This window comes from Xylocopa sonorina, chromosome 1 (genome assembly GCF_050948175.1).
Source record: "Xylocopa sonorina isolate GNS202 chromosome 1, iyXylSono1_principal, whole genome shotgun sequence".
NCBI lineage: Eukaryota > Metazoa > Arthropoda > Insecta > Hymenoptera > Apidae > Xylocopa > Xylocopa sonorina.
The window spans coordinates 7,224,836-7,248,331 of record NC_135193.1 but is presented as its reverse complement, the minus strand read 5'-3'; the positions used below and the strand labels follow the sequence as shown (position 1 = coordinate 7,248,331).

The following is a 23,496-nucleotide window of genomic DNA, read 5'->3' as shown; positions in this document are numbered from 1 at the left end:
AAAGAAAATTTATTCAGGACCTTGCCAGATACTAATTAGGAAACGATATCAAGCTAAGGACTACGTGTCTAGATTTAAGTCGTTTGCAATTCAGTCGAAATTTTACAAATCCTTTTCAGGACTATGAAACTTTCAATTAGGTTGTAGATTGTATAATTAGCTAAGTTAAAGTGTAAGTTTAGTTAAGTTTAGGTTCTCGCCGCTGGGTCGCCGCTGGATCGCCGAGGGATTTTAGTTATAGATTCTTTTATATAATATATTATATTGCATGTAATACCCCTATCCCTCTATTCTCCGTTGTAATAAAATTGTAAAGGAATACATTTTCTTATCCGAATTGAGAAATAGCCACTTCTCCAGTTCGTTACCGCTCGTCTATCAAAATAGAACAAGTTGTTCTCGCTTAAGTCGGTTCGCGTTTAGTCAGTACTAATGAAAATGCATTACACACTCGCTTGAGCATTCTTATTTTCTGCTGCGTGAAATCGCTTCACGTACTCTCTTTTTTCTTTGTTCGCTGAAAATTTGTCGTTGGGTATATCGGACCTCGGGGTATAGATTTACCCCGTGCCGCTGGGGTCTTCGAGCAATGTTTTTTAATGCTAAAGCTTACTAAGATGTCGTGTTTCGATTGCATAACTTGTTCGCGATTCGCGTCGGATACCATCGGGTTAAAATGCTCTCGTGACGATGTAACATTCATTTTTGCTTTAACTTAGCTTTTTTCCCAATTTTGTTCCCATTTTTATTAAAATACGTATCCATTTTATTCACAATAGAATAGTAGAGTTTTGCAAAGCACTTCAATTTTTCTAAAGTATTTCTTATCATCCTTTCGCAAAAGTCCATACTGCAATTTCTAAGATCTATAATAGATTTTAGGGAATGTATTATGGATTTCAGTTGTTTGAAATTCTTTACCTTCTGCACCCAGAACACATAGATGTAATGAAGGGTGGATGGAATTAGGGTTGTAGGGATGGGTCCTTGCGTAGTCACCTCCTCGGGGTGGACCTGGGTACTTGGTATCGTTTTCAAGACAAATCTGTCGAAAACGATATCATGCTAAGGACTACGTACGTAGATTTAAGTTATTATAGATATAATTCAGTCGAAATTTTGCAACTTCTTTTTAGGAATTTTAAACTTTCGATTACATTGTAATTTGTAAGTTTAGGTTCTCGCCGCAGAATTTGATTGATAGGTAGGAATCATTTCTTTTAAATTGACATACATTCCTAGTTAGGTTGATTGGTCAGGGATTAAAACAATTATTGGCTAGGCAGGGTATTTGTGTTTCCCCTTTCATTTGTAACAATTCTTTCTCGTGAAAATTCTTTATGAAACTACTTTCATAAAGGAGGTTTTATTTAATAATATCTTGTATAAAAGGTGGGTGGATGGGACGCGGTTAGGGTGGGTCTTCATTCGCAGTAACCTCTACGTGGTGAGACCCGGGTTCTATTTATTTAATATATGTATAATTATTAATTGCATCATATAGTGATACGATACAATTAAAAATTATAACTATATAGTAAATAATTAGAAGCCAATGGCTGCCATAGTATAGTTTTATTTAAATTGATTTAGAACAAAACTTCGTAAACCTTCCATCCATCCATCGTAAATTTTCCATACGAAACCGTCGGTAATGATTCTTTCGAACTTGGAAGTAAATGATTTATGATATTTTAGCCGCACAGGTGTGAGGAGTGGTGTTTTTGAGAGAGTATTAGTTCTCCCTGACAGTGTTTGCATATTGGAGCGAAACAGTACGAAACTGGAACTGCGTGGAAGTCCATAGTTCTACAGAAAAATATGGTTTTTCTACTTGATTTGGCAAACAGGGGAATGGCTATGGCTACAGATATTACACTCACGAAATTTAATATAGATTGCACAAGTAGAAGGGAAAAATTCAAGGCAAGAAGATTCGTCGGATTATATTTCTGTGAAAAGACTGAGATAAGTTTAGATTTTTATTACTTCATCTATTTTCGAGATTCAGGGTAAAATAGGAACTATTATAATAGCAAATTTATTGCCCCTTTCAATATTATTTGTCATTTTCTTGCAGGACTAACGGTTGCGAAGATACAATCAATAATATGAGTGAAACCGGCTGTTTCTCTGAAAAAAAAAACAAAAATCCCAATTTTCTCTGCCATTTTTGCAAATCGGACCTTGGTTTATATGAACCTTTTTGTTGCTTTTGAAGTGCAGTATCAGCTGCAAAAATTTGTCACGCGAGTGGTGAATCACCCTGTATATTAATTATGTATCCGTATTGAATATTAGGGGAATTATTATATTTTTAATGTAAATATACTTTGGACTACTTAATTGTATCGATAGATAGAAGAAATTTTATATTATAATTATTGGTATTATATAAAACTTAAGTTTTATTGCAATTTAATGTAAATTTCATTAATTTTATTTTATGTTATCGTACATTTATTTGTTTTACTGTAATTTCTTGTATATTTCACTAGTTTTATTGTAATTTCTTGTATATTTCACTAGTTTTATTGTAATTTCTTGTATATTTCAATAGTTTTATTCTAAGTTCTTGTATACAACAGTATATTAGTAAAGTTATTCGTATACTTTAGTAATTTTGTTTTGTTTTCTTGTACATCTCAGTAGTTTTATTGCAATTAGTTGCATATTTCCCGCTTTAGAAGTAAGAGAGAGAGAAAGATATATATGAAAGCTGTAAGAAAGAGTGAGACAGATGATACAGGCCCTCCTGTAGAACCCCTGGCGCCATCTCTGTAAAAAGTGCTCAAACTGGTCGCACACAAGTACCGACAGTGAAGTGAACTACTCAAGAACTACTAGCGCCATCTCTGCGAAAAGTACTGAAACTAATTACCGACCTAGTTTCAAGGTTCCTCCAGGAGATGGCGTTAGTAGTTTTTGAAGTTCACTTCGCTGTCGGTACCGCTGTGCGACCAGTTTGAGCACTTTTTACAGAGATGGCGCCAGGGGTCCTAGAAGAGGGTCTGTATCATCTGTCTCACTCTTTCTTATATCATTCTTATATATCTTTCTCCCTCTTACCTCTAAAGCGGGAGATATAATTTGTCTTACTCTTTCTATTCGATGAAAATTGAGGAATTACTTCATTTAATCAGCAGTGGTCTAAAATTCTGTAATTAAGATGAGAGAGGGAGCAGCAGTTAATTAATTATTTAAAAATAATTAGTTAAATATGAAATCAAAGTTTTAGTAATTTATGAGTTTTGTCCTCTCAGGTAAGTTGAAACTTTTATTACTCCAGCTGTTTTCGAGTTTCAGGATAAAATAGGGACTATTAGAATAGCAAATTAATTGCTCTTTTCCTCAGGTGTATTATCACCTGTAAAAATTTGTTATACGAATAGTGAATCATTCTGTATAATAGTGTCGCCCCAACACAAATGCCGCAAGCATTCTCGACCATGGATTCTGTTTTTGTTGGATATCCCCGCGCTACTTTCATCGAATAATGCTTCAGCCGCCACCTAACACGGAACTTAAGAATTAATACTCTCCCTGACTTTCGCAAACCCCGTTTCAACCACCTCTTTGGTCTGTGACATTCATGGGAGTTTACAAGCAAGTGCGACGAGCAAATTTTTGCAGTCGTGAGTGCAGCCATTGCCAAAGTCGTAGGTGTAATGTAACCGGAACCATGAAGGAGGAAATGGCCGGTGATTTTATCTCATGGTGATCTTAGCGAATTCTTGATCGCGTTTCGTTATAGTTTGGCGCTTCACTTATCGTATGAATTGAATCTAAACTAATAGAATTTGTCAAGTGTATCAAATGGTTTATACGTTGTGACTTTAAACTATGGTTTCATTAAAAAGTAACGAGAATAAGCGCTCGCATGTATTAATGCCGGTTCTTCTCAGTGCTTGTGCGATTCCTATTTCCATGATGTTTTGGTTTATAAACGTCGTTTATTCGATATTTTATTCCCATTCTGAGAATCACTTCGAAGGTATGATCGCAATTTAATTTGCATTAATTTCCCATGTTGTGTTACAGTTTTTTCAATGAATAACATTTACCGAGATCAAGGATCAAGAATGCTCGTGCGCGTCAGCTGTCATTCCGATTGCTCTGAAAAACAATCATTTTTTTAGGACATCCAGTTGTGTCACCATGGAGATGGCTGGTTGCAGTCCTGATTCCGATTTTCGTAGCATTTTGGGGCCTGCGGAGAAAAAGCGTGGACGTTAGCGGTAGCATTTTCGGTAATACAGATTTCTTCTATTTTAATATTTAAAAGAAGTGGTGATAAAATATAATTTCATTGTAGACAAATGAAAGTATTGCTCATTAAAATTGTTTGATACTGCTTGTAATGATTGTCTGTTTAACTATATAAAATATTTACTGAGATGTTATGTACATATATATATATATATATATGCGTATTACTTAAAGAAAGAGGTATGGAAAGATGGTATTATGTAAGTTTTGCTCTGCTAATTCTCATTACCAATCTAAATAGACCATTCTATGTCACATTTCAGGACTATTCATAGGTTTTATTCTGACAATTACCAGTTTCGCTCATTTGGCTTGTCTTTTTGCATTCTTTATCACCTCTTCCAAGGTGACACAGTTTCGTTCTTACAAGAAGAGGAAGTTTGAGGCAAATTTCAAAGAAGGCGGCCAAAGAAATTGGGTTCAGGTGCTATGCAATGGTGGCATGGCAACGCAATTAGCACTTTTATATTTGTTGGATGTAGGATGTACCGAACAGCCAATTGATTTTGATAAATATTACAGGAGTTCATGGCTGTCAGTAGGAATTTTAGGTATATTGATTAATATCTCTCGTGCAATGATCGTTAAAAAGAAATTGGTTTTGAACTTCTAATTACTTGTACTTATATGTATAATTACTATGATTTAGGAGCTTTTGCATGTTGTAATGGAGACACTTGGGCCTCGGAAATTGGGCCAGTCATTGGTAATAGCGAACCTTTTCTGATTACTACGTTCAAAAGAGTCCCAAAGGGTAAAAAAGAGTTTCATTCACAGTGCAAGTACGTTTTAGATGTGAAAGTCGATGATTATTAACAATTATTAATATACATAGGGACGAACGGTGGTATTTCGTGGGTAGGTCTGCTTGCTTCCTTGCTTGGCGGTCTGACAGTGGGTTTGTTTCACTACGTGACTATACTGATGACTGTTGACACAGTCATACTGCAACTAGCAGCACCACAGTGGCTTATTATTGTTATTGGAGGTATTGGAGGTTTATTTGGCAGTATAACAGACTCTATCTTAGGGGCCACGTTGCAGTATTCTGGTAAGACATAAGTCGTGAATATATTTTCAGCATAGAAGAAAATTGCACTAACAATAAAAGCCTTAACAGATTCAAAGATTTTACAACCTCTTAAAGTTTAAGTATAGCATATATAATTTATAACTGCTTTGTATGCATGCATCGCAATAGTTTTTCTTTTGGATGCATATTCGTGCATACATATTCCTAGTGCATCTTTCTTATACACCAACGGTATTTTCTTTTGCACTTTATAAAGAAATTTACAAATTACACTTTTATTGTAGGGGTAAACGAAAATGGAATGATTGTAGAACATCCTGATAAAGGTGTGAAACACATATGCGGTAGACAAATTTTGGATAATCACAGTGTGAATCTTTTGTCAAGCGTTATTACTGCATTAACATTACCGGGAATAGCGAAATTATTGTGGTCTTAAGGGTATATATTTAATTAAAGGCATTAATATTTAATTAAATATATATATATATAGTTATATAACTAGTTATATAACTGTATCCATATGTTAACTACATGTATGTACATGTTTAAACGTTTAATTACGTATGCATTTATCAGCGCCTCTCTTTTATTTCTGAACATGTTTCTATAACATGAAATAATTGTAATTTATTTTTATTATTATCTCAAAAAGGGAATAGATAAAATCGGAATTATCTTTCTCTTTTAGTTTTAGTATAAAACTGTATAAAAGAACTGGGAAAAGTTTCTATTGTTGATGGTCATTTGTATTTTACTATATGTACTATTTTCTATGGCTGTACATATTTGAATGAGACTTATAATGTTTAACAAAGTACGTTGATTTTTTTTAACCTTGTAACCGTCCATTTAATATAATATATTAATCAAAATTCAGATATTTCTAGTAATATAAAATTACATAAAATATTTTTGTAAAAGTATTTATCAATTTTATTGTAAAAAGAAGTATTTTTTTAAATGTGTCAATCCTACTTGTTTTTCTATTTTCCCCAAAAGTCTTTTGTTTTTCGCTTTTTTTTTTTTAATAATTGAGACGGTACATTCTTAATAAAAATAGGTGAATTCAATACGGGATGGGAGGAAGGAGAATATTAGAGAATTTTTAACATCAGTTTCTATCAGTTCGAATCTGGAAAATCTTATATATGTACATATATATCAGAATTATCTGTATATTTTGTCGCATGTTCCAGTTATATTTGCGTAGGCAGCAATTACGCATACATTAGCGGCAAATATTTTCTACAAAATTGCTATTTTGTACAAAAATTATGCGATACAGCTTGATATGATCAACTAGCAATATCTATTTACAAAATCCAAATAAACTCTATATCTTCCCAAAAAATTTTGAACGTTACAGAATGATTAAAAATTACATGTCTTATAATCTAATTTTGATTTTGAATCCCCTTTATAAGGTACTTATTTAATTCGGATAAGCAGCTCCGATTGCGTTGATTTTTACACCAAATAATGTCTTTAACAACATATGTAAAATTCAACGTAATCGACGCATCTTCTCCAAAAATAAATAATTATTCTTTATGAATGAATTTACTCATAAAACATTAGATCTAATGGTGTTTTAAATGCAGGTTGAATATTAACATGCGTTATATGTACATATCGCTTAACTTTACATTTATTTTGTGAAGTTCACTGTACTAATTAAGACTCGTTGTATCAGTTGTTTAGGTGCGAAATTTTGTAAACAGCGAGCACCTCATTAGTTATCACTTCATTTACCCGAAAATAATATACATATCTTAAAGAATCGTTTAACTAGAATATTAACATGTAGAATCTTTTAGATAAAGAGCAACTATACTGAAAACATTTGAAAAATTAAATTCTATCAATTCGTTTCATATTGAATGCAACATAGTAATTTTGTACAGATTAATCTATTTAACTCTTACAGTGAATTACCTTGTAAACCTGTTTAAACGAAATGACAAACTATACGCTCTCGCAGTAAATCGTAATTTTACAAATCGGAGTAATCATTATTAATGTACAATTTTAGAGTGAGATATATGTACATTGCAAGCATACTATATATGTTTCTGTTATTATTCGTTTCAACGATACTTAAAAAATACTTAATCTGAAGAATATATTTCGTTAGAAATAAAAATTATATTTACAACTTTACCCCTGTGTAAATTTAAAAAAATAATTTAGTCATCCCTTCACCAACTTTATCCAATAAATCATAACTTAATCTTAAATTGCAGAGCTGACCTAATGCTATTTTTTGTCAATACTGATTAGAAACAATAGTCCCATTGCAACAGATTAATGATACTGTGCACACCCCATTTAAGATTAGGTGTTATATTCCACAACATTATGTTATTGCAATATTTGTTAAAAGAATCTGTCGCAGAGAAATTAAACTGACTTTGTTAGACCCCCAGCTGTCTTTTCAATGACTCCTTTCAATCGTACAGTCGATCACCCTATATAATCATCAATTCTCTCCTTTCGTATCAATCCCTCGATCATCAACATTGCGTTTGGTCGTGATCAGACGCGTCTTGCGGCTTGATAAGTGCGTTGGCGTTGTTGTTGTGGCTATTGGGCATGGAACTGGCGGCGACCAGCTGCACAGTCTGCTGGCGGTCGTCCACGATTTGGTTCTCGTTCAAGAGTTCCGGCGCGGATAAACGATAGTCACACCTTCTCCTCTCCCGGCATCGGACCTGCGGTCGAGCGGATAAACTGAAACAGTCAACGTCCCAGAATGGACTTGACACGGGCACGTCGTCATTGGCACGACACGGACAACTCTCTCCCTTACTCTCCCTCACTTTCTCTCTCTTTACACTCGCCACTCTCCGCCTGTTAGTTCATATCACGGCTTATGTACAGTAGCAGGCCGGCGGTTGTTAGTACGTCTGTAATACACTGGATATCATTGCTGCTCAGACCCGATCGCGGTCCGTATCGCACCATTGACCAGTCGTGCAATCAAATTTCTCGTTGTGCTACCTTACTCATCGTCTATCTTGCGTGATTGTGATCCTCGATGATGGGATATCAATGATGAACGTACTTGGGTGAACTGATGATGATGGTTGGGCTGGTGTTTCTGTTTGGTGTGTGCTGAGCAAGTGGGTGCTAGATGGAAAGTGATGAGATGTTATGCTTGATCTTGTTTCACCTTGATCCAATTGCTTGAAAGTTTGGTGATGCTTGTCTTTGTTGTGCGCATCTTTTTATGTCTGTTGTTCTTAATTTGATCGTTTTACGTATGAGGTCGATGTAATCTTGATGTCTTAAAGTCGTTTATACACGATAAGTTGTCTTTCTATTATGTGACGATTGAAAAATGAGCGTTTGTAATGAGAGTTATAGATGAAACGTACCATTTACAAATACAGAATTAAACCATGTCAACCAGAAGCATAAAATATTTATCGTCGTGCAGTATTTTGATTGAAATAAAATTTGTTAAATATCTTATGAAATTATATATACACACACACACAAGTAAAGAAACCTTATACTTTCAAAACCTAGTTTTAGTAATTTAACATCAGGCTATTAATTTCACAAGTGTCTCAAAAAGCATTGAAGCATTATGCTTTGGCACGGTATGATCACAGTAAATCACGATTATTACGTTATTCATGCGAGTGCATTGCGAAATATGCTCCTGCGGCATCGTGTGTTCATTTATAATGGGCGATTCGTCTCTTGGGCTCGATCTGTCTTGTGCAAGGACAGATTTCGAAAATGTATCGAAGATATCCGTGACTGTGCAACCAACTAGAATCCAGTCGAAACGAACGGCTATGTGCAAAGCAATTTCTACGATTTATTTAAGCGATCCTTCATCATTTTTCCATACATCGCAGACTCGAGCAGCTCGGGCCATTTTCTAGTATTCTCTTCGAGAATTCTTTGTTATACGAACCATTGAAAATTCTATGAAATTTCCAAAGATTCTGTCATTTTTTTTCTTTTTTTTTTATAATCTTTGGCGAAAGGTTTGCTGTCCCCAATTTTCATAGATATTTCAAACAATCGATGACTTTAATTTCCAATAATACCTAGAAAATTCTTAACAATTATTTGATACCAATATGAAAGCAGCTCTTAACAAATACAGATACAATTTTACTCGCAGCACTTTTCGAAATAAAAAGAGGGAAATCAGATTTGATGGATCACGAAGTTAGACATATTTCTTCCTATTAAAATCTTACAATCATTAATTGTATTTGAAAATTATTCCATAAAAAAGGTGAGAATGTGAGACGAGTTCCCTCTGTTCTTTATTTTCCCTCTTCAAACAAACATTTTATAATTGCCATCAAATCAAATCCTCCAAAAATGACTTCCATTGAATTTAAGTCGATAAATTCAACAGTAAAGGTAAAAGTCTGCTTAATTCTAGGAGAAGAAAAAAGAACAACTAGATGAATAATTTTTGGTAGACCTGTGTGAGGATCGCGTGAACGATCGTGGATGAAAATGACAAGAGAGATGAAAGAAAAGGATACAAAAAAAGGCGAGGACATGTGAGGACGCACGTATGATGGTGGTTCACTCGAGGCGTTTTCATTTCTACGGAAACCATGACTGTTTTATGTCTTGTGAATTTGCCGTACCGAGACGGTGGTCGCTGTGCACGAATTGGCTCGATTTCGCAGAAGAGCCGTGCCCTCCCATTTCCTCTTGAACTGCGCTATCACCTGCGCGGAAGCAACGTACATTAATGAACACATTCTTGGTGCTTTCCGTTTTAATTAATTAAAGATAACAAAGGGAGGAGAGGAAAATATGCGATGTCACACGCGGATTAATTCCTCACCTCGCCGTTGCAGAAGCAGAATAAAATCGCCACGCAGAGACCCTGCCGGACAAATATCGATTTAAAATAGAGAAACTATTAATATTATCGTTTCTTAACACCGTTTGCGGTTGTCAATAGAAATCGATCGAGGAAATGGATTGATTATAAAAAGTTTCATTGGACTTTCCTTGCAGAAAAGTAACGAAGCTGGCTGATACCTGGAAGGACGCTGTAATGGCCGAGAGTACTTCGTAGAATTGCTCCCAGGGGTGATTTTTCGGCGGCCTGAAGGGAGTTAGAAGATAATGTAGACCCAAAAGCGGCACCAGAAGTAGCGTAGCTCTAAAAAGAGTTAAAAGTATCGAATTAAAATGCATGCGATAGTAATCGATGATCTGGTTACCGAAATGCTTGACGAATTGATCTCGAGGGTTGCGTGCCGATCGTGGGACCGGCTCTTAGCTTCATTAACAGAACTCGAACGATGTTGAAGAGAAAAAGCAGATTCAACATGGTAGAAACGCAGACTGGATAAACCAACACCATCATAAAGTTGCCCTCGTTGATCCAACACCTATAAAATAGTCATCAATTAGCTCGAATAAGTCCATAATCTACGACATTTGAATAAAAATTTCCAACAACACTCGTTACGATATAAACTGAAACTTTTAATCATCTCATTATCTCTGAAATATATTATATTCCACTTTATTTTTTTCTTCGTTCGTCGATATGTATAATCAAAATTGAAGGATAAAAAAATCTGAGACCCATCGATGTATCATCGACGCACAGAAACGTTCGCTGATACGATTAATCGACGTTATACCCTTCGACAAATAGATTATTGTTCGCAGGCAACGTAAATTTAGACGTAGCTAATCTAACGCGACAGAATCTCTTTGTTCATTACGGATTTCGAGGCAAGGCTCGAGCGAATGGCGGAAACTCAATTGCCGCGGTTTTGATCCTCTGGTTTGCGCAGACCCCTTTCACGGTGTTTCATAATACCCGAAATGCGTCTCATTGTTGCAGCATGAAATTATAGCCTAGTCTGAAATCAGTTTCGCCTCTCTTAACGTCGTTGCTTCGATTATAGATACTGTTGCAATTGATTTTGCCTCCTGAATCTATTTTGTTAATTATTTTATAAAAATATTTATACGTTACAATTTTTCCACGGGGATTTTAGATTACAAAATAGTATGCGTATCTGGTTTCTATCGTTCAACTGTTGTATGCTTACTGTTCAGTGTCCACAGGATCGTCGCTGGTCGCCCTCAAACAGGCATAAATCGTCACGATGACCGCTGGTACTGGCCAACCGAGGCCCATCAGCCACTTTACTAATTTGTGTTCGCTCGTGAAAGCGCTAACGAGCAGGGTGTGCAGGTAAAAACCCTCGCACAACATCCAGGCGTAATTAGTCAGCAGGAAGTAATGCAGGACGATGTGCAACAGGCGGCATATTATCTGAAAATCATTTCGTCTTCAGTTCCGAGTTGGAAGAAATTCAAAGGGGTGTTAAGTCGATAAATTTAAAGGAAGTCTGTAAATCTAAATAACGTCTCCTTAGAATTTCTACTTTTGCAAGGTATATTTGCAACTACTTTTTTCTTTTCATTGCTCGAAACAATTTCTGGAATTCGAGTTTCATTGAAAATCTGTATTCTTTATTTTATTGTCCAGCTTTTCGATGTCGTTACTGCGCGTGGAATAAGAAAAAAGGAAAACAAGTCTGCCAAGCGATACGCTTTGATACGTGTTTTCCAGTGAAGCATCGACGCGGGTCGAGTGCTAAATAAAAAGTGAAGTGTGAAACGGAGCCCTCTCATACGTACCCCATTGTTCAACAGCAAATCCGTATTCGCGACGATGCACCTGTACCACACCAGCCACAGAGCGTTATTTACAGCAAACGAAGCGAATAGGTTCATATGAAGAGTGGTCCTCGCGCACCTCAGGGAGCTACGTTCAACAAACAAAATAATCAAAATCGGAACGAACAGGACTTTTACTCTCTTTATACCAACTTGTTCAATACTTCTAAACAGTACGAATCGTTCCACAGTTTCGAAAATCGCGAATAATTCTCTTTGATATCTTTTTAGAGATAATAATCTTTGAGACTAACATTTCTAGGATTAATAAAAAATGTTTAGGATGAATTTTGTTGTTCAGCGATTCTAATATTTCTCGAGGCAGACCAATGTTGGTCTTCCTTAGTTTTTGCTAATACCATTTTTGTTACCGGACGGGGAAAGTTTGCAAAGGAAGAGAAGAGAAATAGGGAGAAGCAGAACTCACCGGAAATACGTGAGAATACCTAACGAGAGCAGCAACGCTACCAGCGATATCGCGTACCCGGCCTCGTAAATTCCATTAATCCCCTGCTGCCACTGAAATCGAGATTAATATCGTCATTAGTGAGATTCTATCCGATGTATTGATACATTAAAAGACGAACGCACGCATCGGTACGAAACGAATAGATATTCGATTATTTAAAAACATTCCATACAATGATTTATCGAAATGGACCTTTGCATAAAAATTCAGAAACTGTTGCATTTTAATATCTCGAAATATAGCAACAATTTTCATAAGCATTTCATTTGTTGCCTGTGTCTCTACTTACTTAGTATTAAACTATGTATCATAATTCGTTCAATGGTATCGTGGTAAGATGATGGGACAAGTATCGAGGAAACTGGCGGAGAACTGACACACGAAGCGACAGAAACACGAAGGCGAGGAATAACGCATAAAAGAAGGATTTAAGCATGGAAAAATTACGATCCATAAAGAAAGCTGAGAGATCCCTTCAGACCGTGGCAAGTTTAAGTAAAGCAATTTCCATACTCTCTGTTTTACGATTGGTACCGCGAAATTTTATTTCCAATACGTGACTGGCCGTAACACTTTCATTGCGATAATAACGAGCATCAATGATAAAAAAGAATTAACAACATTATACTCGTGTATACGTGTAAAACGATATTGGAGATCATCGACCGATTAAACGAAACAATTACTCAATTTTCTTTACTTGCCTATAAAGCCGAAAGAAGGATGAATTTTCTACTTGTATAACGCAGCTAATATCGGCGTAAGCTACTTAGGGCATAATTGGTTGCTTATCTATCGACGATTTACTTAATTATACGCGGGCGCGTTTCAGATGCTAAGAGGCTGCGTGTACGCCGCGACTTCGTGCATTATTCATCAATTTGCAAGCGTGAGTCGTGAATGCGTGCTCCCAGAGGATTTTGACAGACGATCCTCCAGATAAGAGGATTCTCCATTTCGGTCCATTACTTCGAAATTTCCCTTTAGTGGCTCCTATCACTCCACGTTACGATCCTGCTTGATGTTTCGATGGGAATCTGGTTCCGGTATTATGTCGATTGCCGACAACGATTGATCCTTTTATTCCATATAAATTTCACCCTAGAACGTTTTCAACCCTGATAAATTGCTAGGCTTTCACAGTTTTTAATAAAAATAATTCTTTGATATTGCGTGGAAGCCCATCCGAATCGAACGGCAACGTTTCGATTAGAAGATTCCCTGATTCTTTGATAATTACTCTCTAATCATGTTACATGCAGCTTCGAGTTGCATATTATATGTATTATTATATATTTTACTGCAACGCATCACATAAGACACATGGTGCGAAGACATGTTAAGAAGGCGAAGCGGGGATGACAATATAAGGGTCGATGACTACACGTATGGGTTCAGTCTCTGTTTGGTCGTCGGACCTGGGAAGCGCATTGGAAACTGGTTAACAACCATGGAGGGATGTTGGCCGATGGTGGAGGTGCTTCAAACACGTACCGACTGACCCGATAGTGGAGGTTCATGCTGAAGGTGCTCACCGACCCATGGTGGGGATTAGCACCCTCTCTAGGAGCCCTTCACCTCCAGATGAAATCGGTCGACACGTTCTCCAAGGTCCCTCCACCTTCAGATGGAATCGATCAACATCCTGTTTAGAATCCTCCCACCTTAGTGTCGGATTGGTGTGATCGATCCGCCCTTAAGGTGGAGAGACCTTGGAGATGATGTCGATCGATTCTGTCCGAAGCTGGAGGGATCCTGAAGAAGCTGCTGATCGATTCCATCTGAAGGTGGAGGGACTTTGGAGAAGGTGCTGATCGGTTCGACCCTAAACTGGAGGAATCCTGGAGAAGATGCTGATCGATTCGATCTGAGGGTGAAGGGATCTTGAAGAGAGTGCTCACTGATTTGATGATGGAGGGATCTCGAAGAGAGTGCTTACTGATTTGATGGTGAAGGTTGCTGGAGAAAACATGGTTCCTGGATGGTAAGTTTGAAAAAACGAGATATATTAATCTTCTATAATTAAATTACGCATTAAATTACTGAATTAATATTATTAAATGGGTCCTTGGGTAGTCCTTGGGTAGACCTCCTCGTCGGTAAGCCTGGAAATTGGTAACGCTTTGCAGAGAATATTCTTTACAAGGCATTATCAAGCTAAGAATTACGCGTCGAGTTCAAGTTATTTTCAATCCAAAGTTAAAGTTTTCGAGACCTTTATACGTGTACATCCTTATCTATACGATAAAACATTCATTACAAAATCTAAAATTATTCATTTGCAATCAGTTCCTCTCTCGTTAAAAAAAAAGAAAAAAACAGAAACTTCGGACTCAGCTATAATAAGTTATACAATTTACTAAAAATAATGGTCGTTGCGACTGAATTAATGCGATCGAAGTAATTTGCAACGTGGGACGTGATCTTAAACGACTGACGGAATATAGAACGATGAATATCGATGTTCGATTACTGTCTAATGGAATGCGCCTGTCTCCATTCGCAGGCAATCGGATTAATGTCTGAACGAAAGTTACACCGTAGTTGCCTGTATAGCCAGATGAACTTCGTCGACTTCCACGGCGTCTAATTGCATTCACTGTCCCTTTGTCCCAGGGAAATTCAATTGGTCGCATAGTTAAGTGCGACTAGCGACTCGTACACGCGCTTCCGCTAATTTCCAATGCTGTTCTAGCTCTAGAAATAATCGTTTTCGGACGTAAAGCACCATCAGCAAATTTATACTCTTAGTGCATTACGCGAAGGCTGCAATGTTCAAGATACCAATTAAACTGAACCGTTATTCATTCATATACGAATAGCAGAAAAGTAATATACTAGTAAAAAAAAAACGCGTTATTTCCTGATGCAAATCCGTCAGTGACATAGAAAGACAAAAAACGACGCTGAGTCTACGTCTGCGTGTCGCGTAACCTGAAAGCAAGGAAACTGCATTTTTCATCGCTGACACTGACGAAATTTTACAGAACCGAATGGTTCAGCGTCACTGGTGCACTTATATCTATCCCATCTACCACAGTGGAATACTAAAAGTATTATTCAAACAAATGGAACTTGCCATCAAATTTCAATTCCAATTTCTAAATCTGTAAGACATAAAACTTAACAATAATTATCTTTGTAATCATGGTACATTCCATAATAATGTATGTACGAGGTTCCCTCCGAGCTATTCTTTTTTTCAAACTATCGAGCATCCGTGTTGATAAACCAATGCATACTAAGAAATCACCGTTTTCTGAAGCATCTCGAAGACTCTGCGCGATTACGCCCAGCACGCTCGTGACAATAGAAACTAACAGCACGATTCGCGATCGTAAAGCTCCGCGTCCGCTATCCAAAGATCCCGCGGGAATCCTCGCGGTACCGAATGAAAATGCACAGTCGCGATCTAAGCGAATTCACTTCGCCTGTACGTAAGCGCGGGAGATAAATATTAAAACAGTGAAACGAGTTTGCCAGCCATTCCACCGTGAGGCGATGTTCGCCTCCTTTGAGGCTCGTTTCGCCAGAGTTCTTTCGTTCAACGATCAGGGAATTACAGGGGTGTTTTTTGTTCGTGTGAAACACGAACGCCTTCGTCACTTTGGCCAACGAGAGGAAGAAGAGCTTATCCGAGAGTTATTTGCTTTTTCGTCCACCTTATTTATTTCTTGCACACCTTTCACCCTATCTCTTTCTTCCCCTCATCGGCCATCGAACGAGATTTTCGACGTGACGCGTTACTCTTGACTTTCTTCGGCGCCGCGATCGTATCTTCGCTAAGAACTTCTTCGCGAGCTTCTTGCAAGGATGCCTCGATCGTTTTTCACGGGTTTGCTCGCTTGATATTAAACGAGTTCCTCATTTCATGATTTTTGAACAGTTTTTGTTTCCATGGGAGTTTCTGCTGCGTCCAGTGGATAGATATTGTTACAGATTCAGTTACGTTCAGTTACCTTGCGGAATATAAATGTTGCCGTTCTGCGTTTATTTTAATTACTTGAACGAAAAACATATCACGACGTCAGCACTTTAATTGAATCATTTTAAAAGTTCCTCTGAATATTTCACCATTTAACCGCGCATTGTTCCGTATCCTCGCGTATTCACATTTTCAATCTTTGCCAAAGGCAATGGAAACTTCGAAGTCTACTTCAGGATTATGTCACTTCCATTAGGATCGAATTTGCATTTCCGTGTTTCGCATATTTATGGATAAGTGTACATACATTTTGCACAGAACTTCCTGCATATTTACGGGCAGAATTTTGTATTCCTCTTCGAGCCTCTTGGCAATGTTGGATTCTCTCACAAATTGCGTAACAAATCGTGGTGAATCGGGCAATGATCCATAACAGGCGCTTCGGATAAAGATAAAAAATATTCTCAAAAGATAGATAATTCAACTGGAATGGCTCGTTTGGTGGAATACTTCTTAACATCTCTCACGATATCTTCCACCGCGGACTTTGTAGCTGAAACGCGTCGTCCTTCAACTTTGTTTTACATTATTTCCAGAGGTTTGTATTACGTTTGACGCGTGAAGTTTTTCCTTTATTCATAAAATTGGAAAAGTTCCAAGACGACGCGGAGGAATACACAGCGACGTGCATTATATTCTGGATTAGTAAGTTGCCTACCATTCCGGACAGAATATCCTCTCCTTAACGGAAAGTAAAACCACCGACTGCAGCCGTACTGCATTTTTGTTAAGATTAATAAACTGAGAAGATTCTATACACACGGTACATTCTGCGTCGTATCTCGCGTAGAGATACCTTATAAGTAAACCTTCGTCTTCGTTACTAAAACGAACATAATATGCGAGGGCAACAAACGATATTTTGAAAATTTCATTAAAATTCTTGGTTAAGAAAAAAGATGCAGTGAAGTAAACCACCGTTATTAAATAATATTAACCTACACTATATTAATAATATTCATATTGCGACATAGGTTTGCTAAATTTCGCAGCCTATGTATTATAACTGTATGATACTGTATTATAACTATGTATGATACTGTACGTATCAAAAATATTACAGCGCGAAGACCTGTGGAACTCTTCTCCTCATTTCTTTAGTTTTGCTAAATCCCTTGTGTTTTGATTTAGAATGCTACGATTCCTCTGATTGGAAACGATAGCCTGAATCGTTGCCCTCCTTTATATTCGGTCCGCCCACAATTTGCAACATCAGATACATTATCGATCCTCCCTCGTAAATTCCGCGGTTTATATCGAATATTGATACCGTCCGAGAACGATGTTCCTTCGAAAAGACTCTATAGACACGGAAAAAAGCAGGCAGAGAGAATGGCTGCTTTTTTTCTTTTTTTTTTTTAATCCACAATTATTACTTCCGGATTGCTGAACTTGAATAGCCCCGAAGTAAAGCTCCGATCGAAGGGGAGATCGTTTTTTTACGGCGAGGTTTTTCTGTCGAGTAATCGAGGATGGAAAGGTGGCTCTACTTTCTCTGCGAATGGAAAATTCCTTTTTTTTTACGGTGAAAAAAATTTCGCGTTCGATGCACGTAAGCTTTTGCATGAGCAGAACCGTAGAAAGGACCATCAAGCGTAAAAGATCTGTGAAGTGAGTCGAAATCAATGCGCCAATGATAAAAGGGAAATAATGTTTGAGAGAGTGCTGTGAAAGGCAGTTCGATTATCTCGTAAAAAAAAATGTTAATTAAGAATATCGATTAATAGGTGGAACAATTGCTTAAAAATGTAATTCTGCGTGTTACGACAGTGTGATACGATCTGTATAACTACATTGAAAGTGGTGTTCAATGGAATAAATTGACGTTCGAGTACGAAAAATTGGTCACCTGATTATAGACGGAATATCTCATTGAAAGCTTCGTCACTAAACGTACCGCTTAAGTAATGATTTTAACGCTCGATTAGAGTTTAAAGAGCAATAATACAGATAACAATGGGATTCAATTATTGACGAATTGGCGAGTATGAATAATTTATTAAATACTATTCAGTCGTGTTATCGTAGCTCGATAATCGCGTTACTAAAACACGTGCTCTATTAGATTAAATTAATCGAGCGTTGAACATACTGCGAACATTCTTGTACCACGATTATCACCTAATGGTTCGTAATAAATAATTTCTGGTTCCACCTGCGATATCGTATTGTAAAGTATTTCGAAGGGAACGTTCTTTCACGAGATCACAATTCCACCCTTTTCAAAGGAAATAAACGACAACTAACAATTTTTATTTCTTCTCCAATTAATTAAATGAATTCTCCAATTGATTAAATGAATAACACGCTATTCCATTTTCCGACGGTCGTACCTCACAACTGTTCCATTGTACGCCCGTCATTTTTTAGCGCCAGACTAATTCCTCTGATTCTTTTTATGCCTTTTCAATTGTAAAAACCGTTCCCTCTTCTTCGTCTGGACGAAGAAAAACGAGTTTCTTTTATTCTACGTACCGTTATTTATGTCCAGACGTTTTCACGTATTTATTACAGACACTTCTTAATAAAAAGAATACGTATTGCGTTAATTCGCTTACACTGAGGTCCTCGAAATTGACACACGTCGTGTAGTTGCTCCATACTTGATCGGACTCTGGATGTCGGAACCAGGTACCATTCGATTCACAATATTTGTGCGCCTTCACTGAAACAAACGCATGAAAATTCAGATTTTAATCTGAATGCGCTTAAAAATAATTTTTGTCTTAAATTCTGTAATTCGTACGCAGAAGCAAGAATTTTAGAAAGAGGTGCACAAAAATGGCGATTCCTCTGCAAATGGTTATTCCTATCGGGATACAAAATTACATTCTTCGTTATCAACGTAATGCGAGTTTTGGTGGAGATGAATGAATAAGACAGAAAGCTCAAGCTGTCTGTTCAACGTAGAACAAGGCTAAAGAAAAACGTCTCTTGATCAATCTCGCCTCTCCTTCGCTCCTGCGTTAGGCGAATGATAAACGGCGCGACATAAATGCCTGTATTTTTGCTCGACCCCATGGCGAACGCAGCGATTTCGTAGGTACAAAGTGGAGGAACGAACGGATGCCAGCAGGTGAGCGAGGCGTTTCTACTTTGTCAACGAAAGTTGTAAGTCACGACGTGAATGGCTCTTCGCGTGGATAATATTTCACCCGAAAAACCAGAAACGCTAGAAACGATGCAATTAATCGCGGGACCGGGAAACGCGTCACGCGCGAAACAAAGTCTGTTCATTTCTAAGCTCATGGGGACCACAGTACTTTGTAAACTGTTGCCATTGTGCCGTCTCTTTTCGTAACTTTTCATTCCAGGTTTAATTAAATCCCCTTCCCTCGACTCTAATCGCGACGACTCAATTCTTTAAGTAACTCTTACATAGATATGTAACAATGATAATTATAATACTGCTATATAATCTTAACGTGTACATCACATGATAATATTAATGTTGTCAACGCGATAACAATTGATACGTCAATCGGTCTTAAAATAAATCTTATTTATTAAATTCAGCTCTGGCTGACAGAATACAGCTGATAATCCACTTGTTCTTCGCGTCCCTTGCAAAATGAGTTTCATCGGCCGCGATAAAAGCACCCGTTTAACAGTATTCAATATCCTGCTTTCCCCTGGCAGCTTAAAGAAGTATCCACGTAAAGTTCTGACAAGGAAAGGGAAGAGGGGAGGAGGCAAATCAATGGCACAAAAGATCCCACAAAGCAGCTGGAATCGTAGCACCTTTTTTATCCTTCCAATAAGAACGGAGAAGCGCCACGTAAAATGGAGAGTAACCATGGATTTGGGTCGGTATCGTAGATCACGTCCGCGTTCGTAATAAATGTCGCGTCGCGAGCAGCACGCATATGCACGCGGCAACATCGAAAATTGAAAACTTCCCGTTTACGTGCCTGGAACTCGCAGATACATAGTATTAACTATATATAAATATATACAAAAGTAGCTGGCTCTTTAAATATCAGCTACTACTATTTTAATTCCTCTCTTGTATTAGTAACATTGGACGGGGACGAACGAGAGAGGAAAATTCGCGTGTACCATGTACCTCGAAAAATATACAACACACCAGTTTGTAGTTTTATGTTTGAATAGGCTGGACGTGTTGTCGATCAAAATGCGGTTCAAAACTTTTTTTTTTCTGCAAACCTATTTTTTTTTCACGAACACAAAAGACGCGTGTGCTATCGTACGGGAAAAACGAACAATGCTTTGGAATATTTGTTTTTAGCCAATAAAGGCAGCGTAGGTGGAAAGTCTCGATTATGGGAAAAATTGAACGCCACCTTACGAACCGACACGCGAAACGAGATTCGCTATTAAAAATAAGGCTAATAGCGGAATTGACGAAGAAAATGTCGAACACTTCTGCAAAGGAAACTCTTGAAAAGGGTTGAAAGAATAGAAGCTAGTCACCGTCGTTGATGGAATAAATGAATAACGATTACATCCATTTGAATATCGTTCGAACGATGAAAAAAGCTGCGTTACAAGAGATCAATAATTAGCTCATTTATATTGATGAGGCAATATCTATGTGAACGCCGGATTCATTAGATTAATAAAGTTTAGCGTCGCAATAGTTTCTCGTACGAAGGTACCAGTGTTAAATGAAAACCGAAGCTTGTTACATGCCACGGGCAAAGATAATCCAGCTGTTCCAACAAATTTTTTTCGAATATTCATCGAATCACGCGGTTACTAAAACGTGAAAATGAAACAATATTCTAGCCGGTGGTGCGCGTTACATTCGAAACACCATTCGCCTCGAGCACGTATGTATGATAGATAAAAGTCACGCTTAACCGTGGGTCCGGAGGAACGGTGGGCATCCATCAGCGGGACAGTGGAAAGGAAAAGGAGCCGGGAGACGGAAAATCCTCGGAGGAGACTCGTAAAGCTTGCAAAAAGCCGCTTTACGTGGAAAAACGTAAGGCAGCATCAAGGAGCGTATCTACATTTGCTCCGAGATTTCATTTTCGCGCGAATGTCTCGTCTTATCGAGCGGGATGAGAAAATGCAGAGTAAAGAATAGCTGAAATTATATTCTCTCGCGAATGTGTTTCTCGAGCGCAAGTGGCGAACGTTCAAGTCCACGGGCAACAGTATGGAGTCGATGGTTGATAGTTGGAACGAGCCTCTTCTAAGGATTCCCCTTTCCACAGCTTCGGTCCCGGCTGTTACGTCGTAAAAAGGTAATATGGATCGCGTCCGGGGGCAGATCGTATCGCGCGTCGCCAGGAACGCTTTTATTGCGGCTAAATTCGATTGTTACTAGACAGGAGAGGACCATAGAATCGAAAAGTGGAAGAAGAGCGCCTCGTAAAGTAAACTGATACGTGGGCCATTATTTAAAACAACGAGGTAAGCACCGGGTTGATTTGATTCCAGCTCCGCTAGGTTCTAACGCGGTGCAATCTAGCGCAGTGCAGAGATAAAGTAGGCGCTTTTGTAACGCAATGCGAACATGGGGTGGTCGTGCAAAAACATTGCACGACTATTAAAACTGTTGCTATCTCTGATAACAACAGCCCGGCTTAATCGCGCGATTTAATTCAATTTGCAATAGCACCGCGTCTCTCGAATTTCAATTAGCTTCCGGGCAATTAGTAAATTACGTAATTTTAAAAGGCAACGAAGCACAGGGCGCAGATAGCGAAAATAATGTATCAAAGGACAGCGCGGGCTAATGTAACGAGCCCTTAGTACGCGTATCTCATAATGGAAATATATCACGGTGAAAAATGGGCCAAGAGGTTTTTCCATGTACAGAGGTGAAACAATTAGAAGAGCCTCGCACGAACTTTGGATCGGTTAAATATTTTATAACAGGCTCTTCAGCGATCTCGAGGAGTTGTATGCTCTGAAACAAGACGTTTCAACGTTATCCCGCAAGGAACGAGGGAATTCCGCAAGGATTAATTGAAACGCCTGGTACCTATCCATAATCGGATCACCTTCGATCAATTCTCCTCTGACTTAACAATTCCTTAGTGAACTTCAATCCTTCCTCCTAAACTCGTTCAACCTTTCACGGGGTAAGATTTATTCCCTACGTTATTAATCATCGTGATCAAGAAGTCTACGCGACCAAAGCCATTGGACGTGCCCCCTTGATTAATCGTGGCCGGTCATGTAGATCGATCTCCGCGAACAACGCCAGCCCTCTATCGCTTTTCCAAATTTCGCGTCTTTAAAGCCGTGCTTCAAATACAAAATCCTTTTTAAGTCGTGTCGATACGTCACTGTCGATAAAAGTGGTGTGATTTTAGAAAATTCCCAATATTCGTGTCGCCTAAAAATGGGAATCTCAAGCGAAGTCTTGCGCTGCATCGAGTTTTATTTACAACGTACACAGGTGCGTACAATCTTTGGTAGAAGGTAGAAATACGATGTGGTGCATTCGATTCGCGAAATCGAAGAAACCGGTGAGAATTTTACCGTGGAAACTTTTTACTCGCGCCGGAAGTTACTTTCCCCTGGCGAGGAGGGGCGCGCAATTTCCCGCGTCGCTCCGTCTAGTTCTCGCCCTGAACTCCATTGTCCGTGTACCGAGTGCCACTCGCCATCGAGCGTTTTATGCAAATCCAAATCTGGTCTCGAATCCGTGGCTCACGAAACACGTACCACCACCTCGAAGCGTCCGCGCGGGATTAAGCGACGAGTTTGACTGGTGAACGTTTCAAGCGGTTCGCTTTAAAACAAAAAAAAAAAAAAAACAAAGCTTCACGTCCATTCGGAGGAACAGATTGTTACGTTGATCGTCAGGATTAATTAGCATTTAGTGAAATATTTCATTCTTGTCGGGAAGTAAGAGAATTTTTTCGGAGAGGAAGAAAAATTTCGCGTCGTCTCTATCATTCCTCATTTTATCGAAAAATGGTGGCTCTCGTCCAAATTCGATGCCTTGAACCGAACCGGGAATCAATGGAAAATACGAAAACGCTGAGAGGCAAAGAATCGCCAATGCATATGTTGCGAGCAGGCGTAAATCATTTTTACGAGGGAAATTATGGGCACATCGTG

At 38.2% G+C, this 23,496-nt stretch overlaps 3 protein-coding genes across 6 annotated transcripts in view; 2 read left to right on the top strand and 1 right to left on the bottom strand.

Annotated features, from left to right (window-relative positions):
• Vps25 (vacuolar protein sorting 25) overlaps positions 1-14,494 on the top strand; it is a 55,228-nt gene extending 40,734 nt beyond the window's left edge. The window contains exon 5 of the mRNA XM_076910983.1: positions 14,484-14,494. The gene's annotated coding sequence lies outside the window, so the exon portion shown is untranslated. The remainder of the gene's footprint in view (positions 1-14,483) is intronic.
• On the top strand, positions 3,772-6,245 carry LOC143433015 (transmembrane protein 19). Its single transcript, XM_076910076.1, has 6 exons — positions 3,772-3,994; positions 4,140-4,250; positions 4,533-4,820; positions 4,919-5,023; positions 5,105-5,320; positions 5,587-6,245. Exons 1-6 carry the CDS (start codon positions 3,844-3,846, stop codon positions 5,739-5,741), a joined length of 1,026 nt encoding a protein of 341 aa, XP_076766191.1. The 5' UTR covers positions 3,772-3,843; the 3' UTR covers positions 5,742-6,245.
• Dh31-r (Diuretic hormone 31 Receptor) overlaps positions 7,804-23,496 on the bottom strand; it is an 84,883-nt gene continuing 69,190 nt past the window's right edge. For 3 of the 4 annotated variants that reach the window (XM_076910903.1, XM_076910895.1, XM_076910911.1), the window contains 9 exons: positions 19,011-19,117; positions 12,426-12,517; positions 11,960-12,086; positions 11,365-11,591; positions 10,519-10,689; positions 10,334-10,457; positions 10,134-10,175; positions 9,931-10,014; positions 7,804-8,016 (listed from right to left, as the gene is read on the bottom strand). In XM_076910903.1, the coding sequence (XP_076767018.1) occupies positions 7,819-8,016; positions 9,931-10,014; positions 10,134-10,175; positions 10,334-10,457; positions 10,519-10,689; positions 11,365-11,591; positions 11,960-12,086; positions 12,426-12,517; positions 19,011-19,117 (1,172 nt within the window). In that variant the 3' untranslated portion in view covers positions 7,804-7,818. Of the gene's footprint in view, positions 8,036-9,930; positions 10,015-10,133; positions 10,176-10,333; positions 10,458-10,518; positions 10,690-11,364; positions 11,592-11,959; positions 12,087-12,425; positions 12,518-19,010; positions 19,118-23,496 lie in introns of all 4 variants that reach the window. The other variant, XM_076910921.1, reaches the window with a different exon arrangement.

Excerpts from the sequence above, each read along its gene's own strand:
- LOC143433015 (XM_076910076.1), top strand. The coding sequence starts at position 3,844 with ATGGTTTCATTAAAAAGTAACGAGAATAAGCGCTCGCATGTATTAATG. Across the intron at positions 3,995-4,139 it reads TTCTGAGAATCACTTCGAAG|GACATCCAGTTGTGTCACCA; the intron begins GTATGATCGCAA and ends TCATTTTTTTAG. Across the intron at positions 5,321-5,586 it reads GGCCACGTTGCAGTATTCTG|GGGTAAACGAAAATGGAATG; the intron begins GTAAGACATAAG and ends CTTTTATTGTAG.